Source organism: Meleagris gallopavo, chromosome 10 (genome assembly GCF_905368555.1).
Source record: "Meleagris gallopavo chromosome 10, MGAL_WU_HG_1.1, whole genome shotgun sequence".
In the NCBI taxonomy this organism is placed as follows: domain Eukaryota; kingdom Metazoa; phylum Chordata; class Aves; order Galliformes; family Phasianidae; genus Meleagris; species Meleagris gallopavo.
Genome location: NC_139413.1, coordinates 5687278 through 5707616, shown reverse-complemented (window position 1 = coordinate 5707616; position 20339 = coordinate 5687278). Strand labels below are relative to the sequence as shown.

At 46.5% G+C, this 20339-nt stretch overlaps 2 protein-coding genes across 20 annotated transcripts in view; both read right to left on the bottom strand.

The window, feature by feature from the left end:
* PRRC2C (proline rich coiled-coil 2C) overlaps positions 1–9646 on the bottom strand; it is a 69257-nt gene extending 59611 nt beyond the window's left edge. For 6 of the 16 annotated variants that reach the window (XM_085232137.1, XM_085232139.1, XM_085232144.1 and 3 more), the window contains exon 1: positions 9447–9646. The gene's annotated coding sequence lies outside the window, so the exon portion shown is untranslated. Of the gene's footprint in view, positions 1–8756; positions 8822–9446 lie in introns of those variants that run through there. The other 10 variants (XM_085232146.1, XM_085232140.1, XM_085232141.1 and 7 more) reach the window with 5 other exon arrangements.
* A 260-nt stretch (positions 9647–9906) lies between these two features.
* On the bottom strand, positions 9907–18836 carry LOC100550601 (dimethylaniline monooxygenase [N-oxide-forming] 2). Of its 4 annotated transcripts, none has more exons than XM_085232156.1 (9): positions 18785–18836; positions 14344–14481; positions 14087–14275; positions 13587–13749; positions 13101–13246; positions 12217–12416; positions 11458–11810; positions 11191–11260; positions 9907–10545 (listed from the first exon to the last, which is right to left on the bottom strand). In XM_085232156.1, the coding sequence occupies exons 2-9, from the start codon at positions 14473–14475 to the stop codon at positions 10161–10163; spliced, it is 1638 nt and encodes a 545-aa protein (XP_085088282.1). In that variant the 5' UTR covers positions 14476–14481; positions 18785–18836; the 3' UTR covers positions 9907–10160. The 4 variants fall into 4 exon arrangements, with proteins under 4 accessions (XP_085088282.1, XP_003208632.2, XP_010714028.1 ...); XM_003208584.5 differs by lacking the exon at positions 18785–18836 and adding an exon at positions 15131–16913; XM_010715726.3 differs by lacking the exon at positions 18785–18836 and adding an exon at positions 15131–16908 and having other exon boundaries at positions 14087–14294; positions 14403–14481.
* Between the last annotated feature and the right edge of the window lie 1503 nt (positions 18837–20339).

Genomic DNA, 20339 nt, shown 5'->3' with positions numbered 1-20339 from the left:
TTTTCAGGCAGTAGATTCTTCCATAGTTGAGATGCAAAGCTAGTTCTATCACAAGAAGAATTCCAAATTTAAAAATGTACAAAGTGCTACCAATGAAGCACTTAAGTAGTATAAGACTGTCCTCAGAAGCCATAAAACAGCGCACGTTACAGATTATCAAAGAACAAAAAGCCATGCTTTTGAGATGTGCTCTACCACTAAAGGTTGCTACGGTACCAAAGCACAGCCCAAAAATGACTACCAAACTCTTTCACTGTCATCCTTGTAAAGAGATGGCCACACACCAAAGCAAAGCAAGCTGTCTCAAAACTAAAAATAAGATTCTCTCTTAAGTTCTGAAGAAAATTCTTACAGTTCCAGTAATATTCAAGACTCGAAATTATCTCCATTTAGGAAGAATAAAGACAGTTAAGCACTGGTTTCATAACAAACAAGCGAAACTAGCCCTCCTTTCTAAGAAAAGAAAAAAGCTGGAGGAGCAAAGCACTGGTATCACCTCTCTCACTGGAAAAGACTGACAACTGAAATTAAATTTCTGCTTAAATTTCACATAAAAGCCATGATCTTCCAAATACCTTTAGGCATCTAATTTCCATTGACCATAATAGGAAGTGAGTTCTTACACGAACAGAATTAAGACTTCAGATCTCACCCTATGAATCAAGCTAGCTCAGACTGTCTAGTAACTTGTTACTGTTTCTCTGTTGCCATTCGGATACATTCCAGCAGCCAGCAACTTATACTTTGTAGCTCCTAAGGAAAAAGCAGGCTGTTGGTAGGTAGCACTGCCACTCGGCAGAGAACACCACCACATGGAGGTAGGCAGCAGCAAGTCCCCACAGAACAGGACTCCTAAGAGAGGAATTGATGCTCCCAATCAACAGTCAGCCAAGGGAGCCTGGAGCACACAGCCCTGCTCACCAGCAGCAGTATGGGTGGTTTAAAACCAGCAAGAAAACATCTTCTCAGACTAACACTCCTCTGTCTCTCCACTGAAGTTCTCACTCTTTCTAGTCTGTGTGCTGATCAATATAGAAAAAAAAAAAATAGATTTCTATTTTAAAGACACATCTACAATTTTATTTTTTTTTAAGTGAGGTCAAGTACCATATCAACAATATCACATTAACAAATACCCCTAAATAAATGTCACATCCTCTACCCAAACAGAAGATAAACTCAGAACTCCAAAGCTCTCACTCTTGACTGTAGCATCCAAAACTATTTCCAGAACTTCAAAACAGTAGCAAAGGTAATTCTTACACTTACCTAAAATTAAATAATGACAAAGGTTATAAAATCAGGACCTACATTTTTCCAAAAATTCTACTCTTAGGCTTCCAACCACACCTTCCTGTTCCACCACTCAAGCAATATCTGCAGCACAAGTCAAGTAAAAATGACAACGATTAACAAGTACTGCATTAATACAAGTTCTCCTACAAGTAGCATGTTTCCAAATTACCAAAGTACATTTCAGCAGCTTCTTTGCCAGAAGGTTATTTCAAGAGATTCCAGTGAAGACTGACAGCGCGTGCCACACGTAAGGCAGAACTAGCACAGCATGCAGCTCAGGCACTAACACTACTAAGCTATTCTTGCCTCTTTCTGATAAACCTCAAACATAAATTAGAATAATCTAAATGCTCTGCAGGATTACCAAATATATGCCAATGAAGAACGTATGTTTCTGTAAACCTAAGATCCAGAATCTCTTCATGTTCAATTTTAAGGCAAGCTACTGTGCTCCTAATTAGCCTGACCAACCTTCACAAATCTTTATTTCTCTGCCACTAAGTATTAGAGCACGTTTTTTGTAAGACAGATTTTTGCTTCCCCAGTTTCACACAGTTTGTTAAGGAACTTTTCCAAATTGTAAATTTTTAATTGCAGCAGGACTTCTGAAGTGCTGGAAGGGAGCCAGGACCAGGAAAAAAAAAAAAATGTAGGAACAGCTTCTATACAATTAAGGAGAACATCATAATGAGATGCATTCTCATTACTTCTGGGAACAGAACAATGCGAGCGCTTTCACCCAACTAGCTTTTCAACTCACAGATGCCAAACAAGATTTTTATTTTCAAGATTTTCAAGAGTTTATTAGAGAAATTTCCATTATTTAAGAAGAATGAGAATACTTCAAAGCCCTTGAACTAATTTGCTGACTATATGAGAAAAAGATAAGTGAATAAAATAAGGCAAATTCTTACAGAAACAGTCCATATACTTGCTATTAAAGAACAGCACTCAAATAGTAGTTGAGTAGGCAGCAAGTTTCACTGAATAAAGAGAATGAACACAACCTGTCTCACCTATCAGTTATTTTTAATTGAAAAAAGAAAGTTAAACCGTACGCTAGGCTTCTCACAAACTAATCCAGGTCAGTTTATTCTGACCACAGCTGCTTTCTGTAAAGGCATCTGTTAATGTTTAAGATCACAAACGGCCTGTTAAATTACAACAGCACTTAACATGCTGTCACAAGTACCACTTTGTTTCTTGCTCAACTACACCACGGCATCCAGCAGAAGCCTGGGAAGGCAGAACTCCTGGCATGCCCACTGTCCTCAGGCGTAGCAAAGGCTACATGGGGAGTCTCCTTCTCAGTGGCACCCCAAGTAGCACTGTTCTGCTTGCTGAGAACAGCATGTCTGATAACAGAGGAGCAAAGGGGAAGCCCACGTGTGATCTGCTGGAGAAGCAAGGCTGCTGATGACAGACAGCCATCCCTGTGACTATTCAAACGAGTGCTGAAAGCACTCAGATGATCAGCACCACTCTGCTTAAATTTCAACGTATGGAAAACCACAAAGATTAAGCAAAACCAATGATATTGGTGGGCTTGAGGATCCATTTGCAAGAATAATCAAAAAATCTGCCTGCACCCTACAGTAAAAAGGTATGAACAAGTAGTCTACACGTTACTGGATTCCTTCACAGTTCTAAACACAGGAAGCAAGACATGGTTTTGCTCCAGCTGCACTTCAGCAGCTCTGACTCCAGATGCAGACTTAACAGCGTGCAGGATGCACTCCTGTGCAGACACCCGCTGGGATAAGTTACCTGAAACAAGAGCCAGGCTGCACAAGGGTCAGCTCCTTAAGTCAGCCACACAGTCAGGTGCAAAATATCTCCTTTTAGGAAGCTGATGAAACATAATCAATAGGTAAGTGACAACGGGCCAGATTCTCAACCCAAACGAGTGGAAGTAGAAGCCCTTTAAAGTCACCCATCTCTCTACTACTCCACTTTTCCCCTTTGATCTAATACTCTTACTGCAAGCACCCCTCTGCTTTCTTACAGACTCTGAAACAAGGCCATTTAAACTGGTGGCACTTTTGGTTCTCCAGTATGCCTCAACTACTGCCTAGGTTTAAATAAGAAAGTCTTTGTGGTGATTTCTAAAAGCTGAATGAGACCTCCTACATATTTCCTACCCTTCCCACTCACCCCACATTGAACAGACAGCAGAATAGGGCAGGATAGATAAAATACAAAAGTAAAGCCAAGTTGTTCCTTGCTGTGGTGGATAACCCAGACTAAAAATCTTTTTTCCAGATGTCAATTTCTTTCCCTTTTGATACAATTTCCAAGTCCAAATGTAACAATTAACTTCTTTTTATAGAGGAAGAAACACTTTTCAGTTTCAGTGCTCCTCTCAAGGAACCACAGTTCACTTGCAGCAATGGATTTCTCTCCACACCTTTAAAATCCCCCTGACAGCAGCTGCAAATAAGTGAAAATTTGCCAGTTTTTAAGCAAAACATTTTTTCAGTGTCTCCATCCACAGATCAATTTTAAATGTAATGATCTGTTACTTAAAGCTCCTTACTTCAGAAATCAATAAGACGTTGCTTTGAAGCAGCGTTTAGGCAAAGTATTCTGGTCATGAACTCTTGCAGAATATTTTATAAGTGCATAAGAACTACAGTGGGGCTAAATCTTGACCATTTTTATTCCTCTTTAGAATACATGTGCCAAAATGAATTTTTCTTCTCTAGCTACTATTCCAACATCTTTCCCTTCACATTCTCAGGGTACCTTTGTTACTGAAGATGGCAACCTCAAGATGGAAGGAAACTCATTAATAGTAGGAATCTGCAGAACATAAAATTTTATACAGAGCTCTGTACATCCTTAACGTGGTGAAAAACAGTTCAGTAACAGTTATTCTAGTCAGTAAACCTGTCTTAAGCTTCTTGTCACAACCCTTAAAAATTCCCACCTTCTTTAATACTCTAAATCTGTGTTGCCTGTAAGTCCCACCATACTTCTAAATTGATTTATATAGCTAAAACCACAATTTCTGCTCTGTATTAGGAAATGTTGTATCTTACTTGTCTTTAAGGCAAGTAAGACAAGTTCCCACTGTGACAGCTAGAGTCAGGGATGCCAAATGCTCACAGATTACCACTCTCCATCATCAATAAAGAAAACTTTACTCCTGTACATAGAAAGATAGAATTTGCTCCTTCACAAGCCTTGGTGCAGCCCAGTTCATTACCGTGCAGCCTCTTATGTCCTTCTTCTCTGCTTATGTGGTTGTTGCTGACGACACGCTAAATGCTAATTTCTTAAAGCAGAAACCATCTCCATCCTGTATCTAAAGCAATGCTCGTTATGTAAGAGAAGCAACTGTGAAAATCACACCAACGACTGGACAGTGCTGCTTAAGTAAGGGTCAGCTCAGCCCTCTGCTTCAGACCACATTCATTATTGAAAAGTAAAAATGATGAGCTAAATTAGAAAAGATTAGAAAAGCCTCATCGGCATACCTAATTTATGTATAGGACTTTCATCATTACAGAATTAATTTAAGTATCAAAGTTAACTTTCATCTGTCAAATTACACCAGATTAAGTCAAATATTTTCTGTTTCTCTTGGTTCTTTGTTTACCAAAAACAACTAACACAATCCCTTGATGCTCTGCTTTCAAAAGCAGGTAAAGAGTCAACAAGTCTCAATACACTATCAAAGCCACAGTTAAAAAACTATTATGAATCCAAAGCTAAGTGCATACTACAAAGTTTTGTCCCTGCAGCTAGCTTGATATGTGGCATAAAAAACATTTTCTACCAAAGGTGAATCCAGTAAATTAATCACGTAGCCATACCATGAGAAAAAGGCACGATTCTCTTAATAGAATGCATTTTTCCTGTAGAGTATTTATTCTTATTTGCAAAAGAAAATTTGCTACTGCTCCACCTCAGCAGAATATTTTTGATGTACACACAAACACACATTTAGATACACTTGCAAAAGAAGCAGAAGCTGTTTTTAACATTATTATAAAACAAGACCAGTAAACACAGAAATTTAGTTTTGGCCAAATGAAAGCATCAGTGCACTGATACCAAGACGGCAAGGTCTCTCAGTGGAATAGATGGTTACTTTGAAAAGAAACACCCGCGTCCTGTAACTTATCAAGTCTTAAGCTGGGAGAAACACCTGGCTTCTGAAACAAAGTTATTCTTCTGGAAATACGAAGACTCTCCTGCAGTTACACCTAGGCTGAAGATTCAAAGCAGTTAAATAAGGTGAAAAAAGAAAGACAGCTTACAAATGTCTCATTTGAAAATAATAAGCCATATGTATGCACATACTGTTTAAATGCACATCTATAATTTTAAAAGCTTACAAACTAAAAATCTGGAAATATGAAGGTCACATGCTTACAGAAACATTAATACTAAAAATAAACTGAAATCACTTGTGTGATTGAATGAGGACAGCCTGAAACTGTTTGCTTTTCTAAGAAGAGAAGTTTGATGTTTGCTAACAGAAGCAAACAGTGGCAAAAATGGGCAACCTAGCCACTGCAGTTTTACTACAGAAATCCATTTGGTACCTCAGAGCATGCTGAGCTACAACTTATATCCCAGCTACCTAAACAGGGAATAAATCTGCTCTGTCACTAAGAAGTCAGTTGCACACTGAATTAAAGAGATATTTAAGATCATCTCTCAGCTACCCAACACCAGGTGATCCAATACTTTCACAGCTGATGTACCCAAATGTAAAATGCAGTAATTTCTGTCTCTGGCATTGCAAATCTCTGAAAACGTAGCTCAAGTTATCTTCAAAAACACATCAGTTAAAGCTTACCGCTATCATTCTCAAGATAGAAGATACGCAACGCAATTCTGCACTCTAATTTAACCATTAATCAAGATGTTATCAGATACAGGAAAACAATACGATGATACAAAGCTTCTCCCTCTAATACACTGCAATCTGTAATAGACTAGTTCATTACTGTTTAGTTAGAATGTTATGTAATGGCTGAGGTATTTGTAATAAAAACAGTCTATTTCTGTTAGCCTGTTCCTCATAGACATAAAAGCTGTCTTCATCTGACTTTCATTAGGACTTCATCTTCCTCTGCTCTTTATGCATTTTTTTTTTCAAGACTTCTGTCCACCACATCTGTATTTCACAAACACATGCACACTGTGTTATCTCCCCCACCTCCTCACACCAATCTCAGCATTTCTTTTTACACCTGCTTTCTCTCATGGAAAGTTTCCACGAGGTTTTGTGAAACCCAGTCCTGAAAAAAAAAAAAAACACCCACCAACAACCCACAAACGAGGGCATGAAACTGAGTGAAAAAAAAATTCACTACCAAAGATGAACAACTGGTTCTACCAGTAAAATACCACTTGTGGTCCCGTCATTACAGGCCCAGCATCCATCCCCAACTAGTGGAAAGGTGCTGCATTTTCAGGGTGGAGATTTTCTTCCCCCTTCAAATTCTCCATTACTATAATTGGCCTCTGTCCCATTCTTCCTTCAGTGACTACAGGAACATCTGTCTTCCTCACTCCCACCTCCAATGAATCACAGAACAGCCTGGGTTGAAAAGGACCACAATGATCATCCAGTTTCACCCCCCCGTTATGTGCAGGGTCGCCAACCATTAAACCAGGCTGCCCAGAGCCACATCCTGGCCTTGAATGCCTCCAGGGATGGGGCATCCACAAGCTCCTTGGGCAACCTGTTCCAGTGTGCCACCACCCTCTGTGTGAAAAGCTTCCTCCTAATATCCAACCTAAACCTCCCCGTCTCAGTTTAAAACCATTCCCCCCTTGTCCTATCACTATCCAAAATGCACTATACAAGGGTTTGTTCCTCTGCAAGAGCACACTACGCATGGGTTTAATCCTCCTGTGAGAGCTACCTTTTCCTTTCTGTTTCCACATTTAAGCCTCTTATCCACATCACCCTTATATGGTATTTAGACTGTTCTCAACCCTCTCTCCACTTTCACATCATTCCCACAGCTGACTAGGCAAATACTCCAGACTAAGGGGCTTGCACTTTGTGTAAGCCAGGACACTTGGCACAAGTCAACCCCACCAACACATCCACTGCTTTGCCTTACGTTCTTTCATTTTATTAATCTAAGAAATCCATTCAGCCAGAACAAAACCTGAGTGAGAGCTTTCTCATCTTTTGATGAAAGCACCATCTTTTCCCTGTTCTCTGTGGGTCATTTAACCCAAGCAGACTTGAGGATTTCAGAAAAATAGACCTAAAGAAAGTGCAATCTGTACCATCAAACAAGGACTCCAGAAACAAGGAAATTACAGCTGTAAACAGATGCAACAATTTGTAAAGGTTTTTCAACAAAAATTTAGGGCTCCAGTTGCTATGTCTAAACAAAAGTAAAAGAAACTACAGGTTGATATTAATAAAATATCTGCAGAAGAAGACTAACTAAGATGACTGTATATTGACTTACACACATTTTACAAGCTATTACTTACCAAAGCAAACAAACATTAGCATAACACCTAATGTAGAAAATACACATACAGTAAGGTGGTATTCCAGGTGACAGGAACCAGTCCTGGTGGCCATACACAAGCACTGGTCTATACCACTTCCCAATTCAGCTCACATGTCCACATTTATTAACACATCTGCATCACAGCAGCCATAACCTCACACACTGAGCCCAATACCGAGTGACAAAATGCCTCTTCATTGAGCTCTAAGTCCAAAGAGCTCTCAAAACTTAAAGGTTCCTCAGTCCCAGGGAAGACCCTGGGGAAGGGTCCCAATATTAATAACGAAGAAAAATTCTCTGGGCTTATGATTCAAAGGAATTTGAGAACCATTCATCTCTGGCACTCAGTATTATAAGGCCATCCTTTCGTTTCTTCTAGATGGACAGATGAGATCACGTCCCATTTCCTCCCCCATTAAAAGGCAGTTTCTTGTCCAAGCACAGCTCTTAAAGCTGGACAATGGGTAGGCTTGATATTCCACAGCACAAGAAACAAGTCGATTGAAAAAAAAAAAAAAAACAACCACTCCTTCTGCTTGAAATAATACTTATTTCTATTAGTACACTCAGTTGACTCCAGTAACCAAAGAATAATAAGGAAAAACAGCATTTTCCAATAAGAAAGGATTCAAGACCTTTCACAAAGGGACATGCTTATGAAATGCATGCCCAAAACACAAAAGGGGAAGAAACCACACAGCATTCACTACAACTCCCAGCACCTGGCTCTCATGCACGCTCTGATTCTCCCATAAAGAGGGCCTGAGCAGGAAACTAGCCCCAAAATTTCTATCTGCATCCGTGTGTGATGGCTCCCATTGCACTCATTGCGAATCACCTACCTGAATTTTAGCCATGTCATCTAACCATGCTCACACCATGATTTAATCGCTAACCCCCCCCTCCCAGTCATCTCCACCCCACTCCTACAAACCTCATCCCTGAGAGCAGAAGCCACAATACCTTTCCCAAAGGCGCTTCACTCACATCTAAAAGAAATAACGCAGCAGCAGCAGCCTTTTACTGTACACCTCCAGAACTGTGGATGGATATTTCAAAGTTAGAAAACCAAGCCACATCGCCCAGCGTGCCGCAAGAAAAAAAAAACCTCCCCCCGGGGGATCTCGGGAGGAAGAATCGATGCCACAAAGAGAGCACGAACGCCGTGGATCTCCCTAGAGAGGCACGGAGACGTTCAGAGAGAAAGGAAGGGAACAGAACCGAAGGTAGAAATGGAGAAAGGGATGGGATACGGGGAAGAAGGATGAGAAACGGGGAGCCGTGGATCGGGAAGCGGCCCCCGCAGCCCGGCCGTGGGGCGAGGCCCGGCGCCGTGCCCGCTGCGGGGCGCGGCCGGCCGCAGACGGCGATGCGCTACGTTGCGGCCCAGCAGCCCGGCCCGCCGCAGGCCCGGCGCCGCGCCGCCTCCTTCCTTCCCTCCTTCCTTCCCCCTCTCTCTCCCTCCCTCCGCCCGGCCCCGGCCCCGCGCGCACCCCGCTCCCCGCCAGGCCGCTCAGCACCGCCGCCAGGCCGGCCGGAAGCCGCCCCCGCCCGAGGCCATGCGGCGCAGGCCGCTCTCCCGCTCCTCCCGGCGCCGGTTCCTCACCGCCGGCCGGCGAGGAGCCGCGGGAGAAGAGAAGCGGTCGCTCTCACCTGGCGCGCAGCGCGGCGGGCCGGCGTTCCGGCCTCCCCCCACCCCGCGCTCCCCGGGGCTCCCGGATTCGGCGAGGCCGCTGCCGCTCCCGGCGCCGCGACGCCGCGCCTCAGCCGCTTCCACACAGGGGCCAAGATGGCGGGCGGCCAAGCCGGCGCCAACGACGTCTGACCTCACCGCGCCGCGCGCGCGCGCCACCCCTCGCGCCGCCGCCCACGTGACCCCACGCCGTGCCGCAGTCCGGGAGGCGCGCGGAGCCCGCGAGCGCCCCCTAGCGGTCGGAAGTAGCGGCTCCCCCCAGTGGGAGGTGTGGCGTGCGCGCCCTCTGCTCTCCCGCGCCCTTGTCCGGGCGCGGGGTGGGCTGGCACCGTGCAGTGGCGCTTCGCCACGCCCTTCCCCAACCCCTGTCGCCGATTAGTCAACGCATTAGTAAAAACGTGGAATCCTACCGTGCGTAGCACCATTAGAAGCTCACTCTGAGGTTTATTTCCAGCTAGCCTCTCCCAGAAGTTTCCATATGAACACAACTGCTGTTCCCAAATCCGCAGTGCTGAGGAGGCCCGTGCCCTTCAGCCTCATCCCAAACCTCCCCACAGTCCTGTCCTGCTGCATTTCACCCACAGATAGGGACAGAGGGGTGAGATCCCACACACACTGGACCCACAAACACCACCCTGTTGGCATAGCATGGCACCATCCTCATAGGGTCTCTTCTAGAACATATGTCGTGCCCGGGGAGCCCACCCCACCTTGGGACATTTGGAGAGGAGGAACCCTACCACCAGTGCTGTGGGCAGGGCGAGGAGGCCCAGCCAGCGCCAGGAGTGTGAGGAGGCACTGTCCTCCAACACCCGAGTTCTCAAAGGTTTCAAGACCCGCTGCCATTGCGTCAAGATGGCGGCCCTGGCCCCACTCCACTGCCCCCGTCCCATCAGGCGGTACTGGTAAGATGTGCAGGGCCCGAAGAAGACAGCCAGGGCCAGCCAAGGGTCGGTCAGGAGCAGCTGCAGCACTCTGGGCTTCACACCGGCACACGAAGCAATCTCATTGGTGTAACTAATGAAATTCAACCTCGAGTTCCGCTTCTCAGGCACATCCCTTCCATGGGGCATAGAATCAATACAGAAAATCAAATAGCATGCTATGTTCCCATCTTGATTCATCGCTCTGGGCTCACAAGAGCCACCACGTTGCAAGGAACACAAGTTGGCTGAGCTCCCTCAGGCTGCCCTGCTATAGGGTGACATGAAGGGACCTAAAGGCACCCAAAGAACCTTTATGCGGGGTTATCAGCAGCTGGCCTAGCACAAGGAAGAGGCTCTGTCTCCATAACCTGCTTGTGGTCTCTGAAACACAACCCACAGAGTGGCCTAAGCTAGGAAACTGCCCCTAAGTTCCAGTGGGCTTTGGGGATGGGATGTGGCCTTCAGCCCACGCTGCCCATTTCCTAGACTGACGAGGGAGAAGCCACGAGATGGCACCCTCTGTCTAGAGGAAAACAAAGCTCCATGCCGAGGTGCTGTGAGAGAGGGTGGGTTGTGGAGGACCCACAGAGGGTCCTGCAGGTTATGGGTGCTGTGCTGCTTCTTCCCCACATCGCTGAGGGTTTGCTTCATCCCAGAGCTCAGCATGGATCAGCAGAAAGTGTTTGGCAAGAGAGAGGACCAACTTTTCTCAGCTTGATTTGCTTATGAAAAGCAAAGGCATATCACACTATAGCCCAAGTATAGGAGCATCACACACCTTTTGACTGGCAGCTGGTTTTTCGAGACTTCAGCCATCATCTTGCTGCTGGGAGGGAGTTTGCATGCGCCTGAGAAGAGTAAAGAGACCAGAGAACATGCAGAGCACTATGAGCAGAGCAGTTAATAGTCCTTCAACCCATTCCATGCTCCCAGCACCTTCACCAAAAGCACTGAGCGTGGTGATGCCCAGCATGGTGCCAAGAGCAGCAAGTTGACCTGTCCTCCCACCCCAGCACCTCCCCTATCCCTACAGTCCCACTCCCACCTGCAAAGACTCCTGTCACCCAGCGAGCCTGGATTTCTGCTCCCACCATCACAGAGCCAGTCAGCTGGATCAAACCGATGACAGCTAGCGTTGGCCTTTCCAGTTGGGGTGGGAAGACACATTTATAGAGGGTACGATTACTTTTGAGTGGGTTGCAAATCGACTCTTCAAGAAAGGAAAATGAAAAGTTGTAGCCTGTGGCAAAGATCACCACATCGATGTTCTCTTCAGTTGTTCCATCTTCAAAAATGGCTGAGGTTTCAGTGAACTCCTTTACATTTGATTTCAGCACAATGGTTCCAGAGAGCATGCAAAATGGTAGCTCTTCATTGATAATGAATTTAAAACTGGAACTTTCGCATGGAAAAAAAAGAAGGAGAGAAATGTTAGCATCCAAGGGAAACGCAATGTATCTTTTGTGGCTTTTCCTAAGAAAGCGGTGCTTGGGAGGGATGTGAGGGCTGTGTGCCTCGGGTTTGGATCTCTGCCCCCTGTGGCTTGATTAGCCATTGCAAACCACCCTGATGTGGGGTTGAGTTGTTGCTAGGACATGGACATCATTGAGTCCCCAGAACCCAATAGTGCTGCAAACAGGCACCAAGAGCGTGAAGCCATACTAAATGCATTATCAATGAAAAAAAAAAAATGCTCTCTGATGGTTTGCTATTCTGCAAAATTCCTTTGAAATGAAAGATGATTTCACACTATTTAAAAATACATTCTAACAAAAAAAAAAAAAAAAAAAAAAAGAACAACCACCTTTTAGCAGAAGCCAAGCCGTAGATCTCATGGTTAAACCATGAATTCATCTTCCAAATCTTGATCCTTTTCATGATGGCTGATGGGAGAAGCCATTCAAGAAAGTGATTAAAGCGTGTGGTGTTGAGCATGTCCCACGGGAAGCCATGGTTTGCCACCCGGCTGAACACCCATGTGCTGCTCCTGGCACTGAGAAACACCTGGCAGAGAAGGCAGGCCTGAGGGCCTCGTGCCCAGAAGCCTGACTTCCATTTTTGCCTGACGTAGCAAATCCCAATTCCTGTGCTTGTGAGCAAGGTCCCAGCGAAGGCAGCCGGTGTCCAGATAAACCAACCAGTTCATGGCGGCTTTTGCAAAGTTCCCAGATAGTCCAAATTCTCCAGAAATTGCAAAGCTCATTCAATTGGCCTCAATTTAAGGCTTGTTTGTTGAGAAACCCAAAGAGCAAGTGAGAGGAAACCCTTGGGGAGCAAAATTGTGAGTTTCTGTGGTACTGAGAGGCGAAGATAGAGCTGTACTTCCAAGATGGACAGAGAGGTGTACAGCGTGGCTACTAACAGCAGTGCAGCAGCTTCATATTTCTGTTCAAGATGGTGCTTTAGCATCTTCTGTGTGCTTGTAGACAGTTTTGGGAGGTATGTGGGGGCAGGAGAAGCTTGGCTGCATGTCAGTAAAGTGGAAAAGCAGTGATGAAGCCTCGCTCAGAGAGTGAGTGGTTGAAGGGAAGGCAAGTGCTGAATGCCAGGAAAGGGTTGAGCAAGAACCATGCAGAGGAAAGGGAAATGTGTCCCTGTGGTGGGTCTTGCTAGCCTTGGCTTTGAGAGAAACCCTGGTCTTGACCTCCCTCCTGCTTGTCCCATCTCCCACCCACCACGATGCTGTACCTTTGCAGCCACACGACTCATATCCACAGCAATATCACAGGCGGTATTCCCAATGCCAACCACAAGGACCCGCTTTCCCTGGAAAGCAGCTGCATCTTTGTATTCCAGGCTGTGGAAGTACTGACCTCTGAAGCGGGTCTCAATACCTGTGCAGAGGGTGAGGAACATCTGTCACCACATTTGCGCCGATTTGATGCCAAACCCTGGTCATGCATGCACCCAGTGCTGCAAAGCCCACAGAACTCTCAGCTCCATTAGTAGTGGTGATACTTTCACCTTCTCCCACCTTTCTGAGCAACCTTGTCATGGTCCTGCTCAGAAAATCCTCATGGAACAGCACTGTTGCATCTTCATGAGGTGGTTTATCCATTTCTGGATATGCCCGCATCCATTTTCATGGTGCAAGGGTCACAGGTGCCCTGGCTGGTGAGCTTTGTGGAGCAGAGGGACAATCCCAGCCCATCCCACTGCAGAGGCAAGACTCACCTGGGAAAGAAGCCAACGGCAGGTGAGGCTTCTGAAAGTTTCCTGCGCAGACCATGACAGCATCAAAAATGTGCGACTCCTGGATGCCCTCTGTCTCAGTGATCACATCCCACTGGCCCGAGGTGGCAAAATCCGGGCGCTTCCTCACACTGATAACTGTTGTCTTGAAAAGCCCAGTAACATAAGGATCAGAGACTGTGCTGTGTTTCGGAAAGGTGCTGTTCACAAAGGGCTGGGGCTGCTGGGCCTTTGGATACCTTTCACGTCGGAACTGCAAAAATAAACCTACACCTTCCCCCTGCATGGGGCATAGCATGGGGGGCACAAGACAGTCCATGCTCAAGCAGCCTCACTTAAAAGATGGAGCCAAAAAGGCTGCATTGAGGATGCCCAGAGCGTGCAGAGCTCGTGGGCTTCGCACCCATCATTGTCCCGTCCCACCCATGTAATGGCAGCTCCTGCAGCCCCTTGAGGCCCTCCTGCTTTCAGTCCCAGCCCACCTTGAAGTGGATGTGCCTCAGGAGCTGGAAGTGCCGAGCGTACATGCGGAAATACTCCAAGAAGAGGCTGTGAGGGAGGAAAGAGGGGAAATCCTCCGGGAAGGGGAAGTCACTGAAGCAGGACATCTCCTTGGAGGTGTTGCTGATGATGGAGCGGTACACGCTGACCCTCCCGCAGTCTGCGTTGTCCTGTGAGAAGCGAGCAGGGCTGTTGTGGGAGCACAGGGGAAGGAGAAAACCAGGCAGAGCTCACTCACTGCAAAGCGCCACAGCCCCCCGATGTCCTCGCTTCTCTCGAAGCAGGTGGGCTCCAAACCTTCATCCAGGCAGCACTTGGTGGCCACCAGCCCACTGGCCCCGGCCCCGATGACAGCCACTCGGTGCACCATGGTATCCTGTTGGCAGTGAGGTGCAGTGACCAACAAGGAAATGAAGAGTGCAGAATCAGCAAAAACACAGCACTTTTCCTCCCACCCCCATGGCTTGTTTTTGTGCTTTTGCATTTAATTTCCATTAAGTAGGAAAGAAAAAGGCTTTAGGAAAAAAACTGCCATGATGCCTGATGGGGTGGGGGCATGGAGCGGCGATTCAGAAGTTGCGCAGCGTTGTGAAAGTGCTGCTTGCATTACAAAACATGCAAGGCGAGAAACCCAGGTGAGGCAGGGTTCAGGGGAGGAAGTGCAAGCTCAGCTGTGTAAAGTGAGCTATGCTGAAACCAGCATAATCAGAGAAATGAAAAGAGTGAGTCTGTGCAGACTCTGACTAGATAACAAGCATTTCTCCTGCAGTCTCAAGAAAGATTCATTTATAACTTGCTTTCAACCAATTTTATATCGAAGATTAAGTTAACTTAAATAGGAGCTGGAGGATAGTGCAGAAATCCAGAGAAAATCACCTGGGAGAAGCAAGGGACTCGAGTACACCCACAGATGCCCTCATCCAGCTGCAGCTCTCTGTGCAGAGATAGGCACAAACCCCATATAGCAAAGCGAGTGTGCCTTTCAGCCAGTCACCACTCCATCTCCATAAAGCCCCCAAACTCACCCGCCCCGATGTCAGTCCCGCTGGCCAGCTGTCTCGATAACACGCCAAATGCAGCCAGAAGGGAATTCAGAGCAAACTTTTACTGTGCCTTTTCTCCTCAGGGCTCATCTGATCTTCTCTTGGAGTTTCTCCAAGCATGGATTTAAGGGCGAAGTGGAATTCTGCCCGGCCCTGCTCACAGGACTGCTGCACCACTGACCTTTATACCCATGCTCACTCCACTGCCAGTGCTTGAATGCATGCACAGCAAAGACATGAACCTTAATCCCCAAGGCAGCATGCTTGCAGGGATCCTACCCATGACACAGGGGTCATGTCTGTGCCTGAGGACCCCTGCATTCCTGCCCCATCACTGGGCACCCCCGGGGCAATGGGCCACCAGGCTCCCTGTGCCTGCCTGCTGGCCTGGGGGGCGTATGGGCTACTGCATGCCATGCAGTAAAATCTCCACAAATGGAGGTCACCCACTGTCACTGGAGGGGGTGGTGGGGACTCATGTCTTGATTGGCTGCAAGGTGCTGTCTCAGTGAGTGAAGACATCCCCACGTGCCCCACTGCTGGAACCAGTAGGAGATTCAGGGGCCAAGGAAGGTGGAGAAGGACAGACAGGGTTGGTCAGAAGCAGTATATTGGACTTGGTGCCAGTGAAAGGGGCAAGGTTTTCCACGTACACCCTACAGTCAGTTTTGAGGATTTTGTTCAAGGACAGCTCAAACCTTAATGAGTTGGAGAAATCCAGCATCAGCTGGGTTGGCAGAGGAAACGGAAGTCAGATGCTCTGCATCTGCACTGCTGTTGTGTCCCAACAATTGGATCACTCTTAGGAAAGGCACTGGGGGGGTTGCTTGTTTGCTCAAATCCTGCCCACCACAGCTTATGCAGAGTGATCCTGGCTCTGGTACACCTTCCTCACCTGCAGCAGTCACCCATGAGTTGCACCTGAGCTTCCTCTGCACCGTGGTGTACCTTTTCCAAATGATCTTATTAAAATAGGATTTTTTGTTCTTGTTTGGTTGTGGTGTTTGTTTTGTTTTGTTTTGTTTTAAGTTTATTTTTAACTAGTTTTGCCTTTGCTCTCCCCAGAGACATCATGTGCTGTGTGAGAGAGGCAGCAGCACCCTCTAGCTTCCTCTCAAACTCATTTCCACTTTACACTGCAGGAAGGCACAGTGACTCAGAAGTTTGCTTCCAGCTCACCTGCCCAGCAGAATGCACAGCTTCTCCTCCCACCACAATATATAAATATATAAAATATATTGTAATACATAATATATACAATATATAAAATAACCACATTGCACGGTTCTATGTTAGACAGTAATTATTCTCATCATCCTCTATTTTGCTTTTCTACATCTTTCTTCCTTTAGCAATCCAGGTGAAACACAGATTAATATAACACACCCAATTTTGCCCCATTAATTTCCCAGTAATTCTCAGCCTTTGATTTGACCTCTTGGCAGCCTCCAAGCTCCATGCCGAGGCCTTCAGACAGCAGTTCACTGTGACTCAGATCTCTGTGCTGAGAGGTGAGATAATTTGTGTATACAGCTTTTTTTCTTTTAATTCTGCTGAATTAATTTGCATGTATTACCATTAATTTCTCTGCCATTTTGTCTCAGGATCGTGGCAAATTACCCAGCTCCCCAAGCAAGCTTCAGTCTCAACTACCTTAAATCAATATATTCCCACCCTCAACACGCAAAATATCAGTGTCAAACCATCAGCTAAGCACAAGCAAGTAAATAAGTGGCTGGATGCAGGCATTTATAGCTTCCAGCCTCTGCTATAGATGTAGGGAGCAGCACATGCTTCTCTCTATTATCTTCTCTTTTACTTCCTTCTCCATCACAGAATGTGGAGACAGCTGACAGAAGCCTGGGAAACAGATGAGAGCATCTTGGGGGATTTAACTTCTAGGGGGAGGAATGCATGGTCTCATTCTGCAATAGCAAATGGAGGAAGCTTTTGCCCAGGAGGACAGGGAAGTCTCGTTACTTGTATTTAGCTCAGCAATGCTCGTTCTGCCAAAGCACACTGAGATGAATTCACCTCCACCTTTTCTTCTCCTCTCGTGTTCACTGGGGACAAACCACCTGTCCTTTAAGAAGCACCAAGTCCTGCCAAGATGGATCCTCCAGAGTTCCTTCGAGACTCATATATACGCATCTGAATTTCTGTATTTATCTCTGTGCTCTGAAATATTTGAGAGAGACAAGATGTGCCCAGCCTGAAAGCATTTTAGTACAGGGGAGCTAGTGTAGAAGGCTACGATATCAATGAGCTCCTCTTCAGAGCAGTTGTGGAAGACAATTGAGTTGTCCTTCAACAGTATCTCCAGCACAGAATCGTTATGGTTCGAAAAGACCACTGAGATCGCTGAGTTCAACCCCAACCTGCCTCCACCATGCCCGCTGGCCGTCCCTCAGTGCCACACCTCACAGTTCTTGAATATCTCCAGAGATATCTCCCGACCACACCACCTCCCTTGGCAGCCCATTCCTGTGCCCAATCACCCTTTCCAAAAAGAAGTTTTTCCTAATATCCAATCTGAACCTCCACTGGTACATTTTGAGACCATCATATTTCATCTTCCCCATTGGTGGTGGTACCACACAGCTGACCTCTACCCTGATGTTCCCTCCCAAATTGCCCATGCCAACCTCAAGGGCAAGGTTCCCCTTAAATCCACTAGGCTGTTTGTACTGCTGGCTAGGAAAGCACCAGCCTTAATTATTTGAGCACCTGTGACTTCTATAGGGACAAGTTCTGCAGGAACAATCCAGATGGCAAGAGAGAAGAGCTGCAATTGATGTGGAGACCCAGGGAGGCTCAGCCCTCCATCCCACATACACAGAATTGGCGTTTACCTCCCAAACTGAGGTCTTTCACATCTCTGCACAGCAGGCAAACCTTTCACTCCCTTTACCTGGACTCTTAATTTACAAACTAGATGAACATTTAAAGCCATTTAATCTTCTCTCTTTTTTTTTTTTTCCCCCAGTAAAGAAATCCATCCCCTTTCTGCGTGCCAGCCAGGCTGCTCATAAAGCCCTGCAGTTGCCCTGGAAACTCTCTTTATGAGTCTGCAGCTCAGGGACAAACCACTGCCAATTTTTCTTGCAATCATGTTTGAACTACCCCTCTTTATTGGCCTTGCAAATATTTGTGTCTAATCTTTGGAGCTCTGCCACTTCCTTTCTTAGAAAAACTGAGTCAAATGTGCATGGCCCGCTCCAAGCCCGTGCATCCTGTCTGCTGCCCCCAGAACAGATGCCACCAGCCTCTTGGCTCTCCAAGTTCTAAATGAAAACTGGACTTTGTCAAGTTAAAGAAAAAAGCATAGGCTGTTTATTTATTCACTACTTTTTTTTTTTTTTTTTTTTTGTCCTTCCATTGTCATGAGTTAACTTGCATGACAAACATCTCAGCTATGCATGGCATTTCATTCCCTACCCTATAGCAGAGAAGCCAGAGATAACACCCACGACCCCAGGACCCCATGCCCCTGCTTGCCCCATGGCAAGAACTGCCACCCTCCCCTCCTTTCCCTATAGCAGCTAACCCCCAAAACAATGGGAGTAAACAAAGTGCTCAACTCACTGCTCAGAAGGGCTCAAAACACTGGGAACGTATGTCTAGCTATCCCCTTACCTCCCAGCAGCACGCTCACTACTGCAGGCGGATCAGCCCCACCTCAATTTATAGGGAACGCATGGTGCTACTGTGGGACTGGCTGCACCCATGGTGGTTACACAACCTGGGCTTGCTGTGGCACCTGGGATCTGGCACCAGGCCACCTGGGTGGTGGTGACCACCATGGATGATGGTCAAAGGGTTTGTGGTGGTGGGGAGGACTGGTATGATCCAGAGGCATCCCAGCTTCATTTGGGTGGTGGTGCCCAGCAAACTTGGAGAAGGTGAAATAGCCGCCAGCATAGCAAGGTCCAAAAGGCACAAAAAAGTGGAAATACTCTCCAAAATATCAATGTAAGGTGTAGTACCATCCAGACATCTCCCAGGTATGAATTATCATGGAAATAAGGGAGAGAGAGTGGCTTGGAATGCAGCTACTTAATGTATTTAGGAGTGACTAGAAAAGAAAACATTAAACCCCTCAGATGGGTATGGGGGGACACAGAGGTCATGCAGGACTGTGACTTTAGGACAGCTAAGGTTTAAGAAGAGACTATGAGTGTTTCTGCCCGCCCCCCCCCCCCCCCATGCAACATTTTGCACCTGCAGAAGTGTTTGCTAGGACTTGGCAAAAGAACGTTGAGAATCCACAAGGCAAAACATGTTGTTCACATGCTCCTGGTTCCCTGGATTCCCCAGCCTGGATTTTCAGCTGCTTTCTGTCAGTGGGACATCGCTATCCAGGCTCTGCATACTGGAGAAACCAAACCGTCCTATGCAGGCTCAACTAAGTAGGCTTCTTATCCTCTCACCGAGGCATTTTAGATGCCTCCCAGCACTAAGCAGAAGGCTGAAATCCCATTCTCCCATTCCCCCATTGCCCAGGGTGGGGAAGGCTGCAGGAGGGGTGTGTGGGGACAGAGGAGGCTGTGAGCAGCTGCTGGTAGCAATGTGCCCCTATTTTTTAGAGCTGGATTTTGGCCCTGAAAAAACTGTGCTTGTGCATTGAAGCAGGAGGGATGCCCCCAGGGTCAAAAGGCAGCTTTCCTGCTAAAAACACAAACAACAAAACCCACTACCCCAAGCAGGAGGGGCTGCTTTCCTATTTACTCTGTGCGGAGAGCAGTAAAGAAGACCCCAAAGGAAGCAGCAGCAAACACCAGCAGCACATTTATGTTTCTTCTTATCAAAACCAGGTATGTTCAGTACCTCGAGCTCTCACGAGAGATGCCACAGAGAAGACCCAAGGGATGTGCCAGGGCAGGCATGGGCTTGTGAGCACAAGTGCTTTACACCAACACACCTGGCAAAATTTAACCTGATTTAATAAGAAGTTCTATGCTTTCCATGTGTGCAGGCTGTGGACTTTGTCACAGTGAAGCCATTGTCCTTGTTAAACCTGCTACCTCCCATTGTGTCAATGGAGGCAGGAAAGGAGCTGCCCTTAGCTTCTTGGGTTTGGAGGTTTCTATCTGCACAGTGAAATGTTTCCATCAGATGATGACTTAAAAATCTTCACAAGGTCAGACCTGGTGGATTCACGCTCTCTCCTTTGCTCACCATGGCTTTGTAC

Coding starts and splice junctions, on each gene's coding strand:
- LOC100550601 (XM_085232156.1), bottom strand. CDS start 14,475: ATGGTGCACCGAGTGGCTGTCATCGGGGCCGGGGCCAGTGGGCTGGTG. Junction 13,750..14,086: donor TGAGGCACATCCACTTCAAG/GTGGGCTGGGAC, acceptor GGGCTTTTCAAG/ACAACAGTTATCAGTGTGAG. Junction 11,261..11,457: donor GGTGACAGGAGTCTTTGCAG/GTGGGAGTGGGA, acceptor TACTCTTCTCAG/GCGCATGCAAACTCCCTCCC.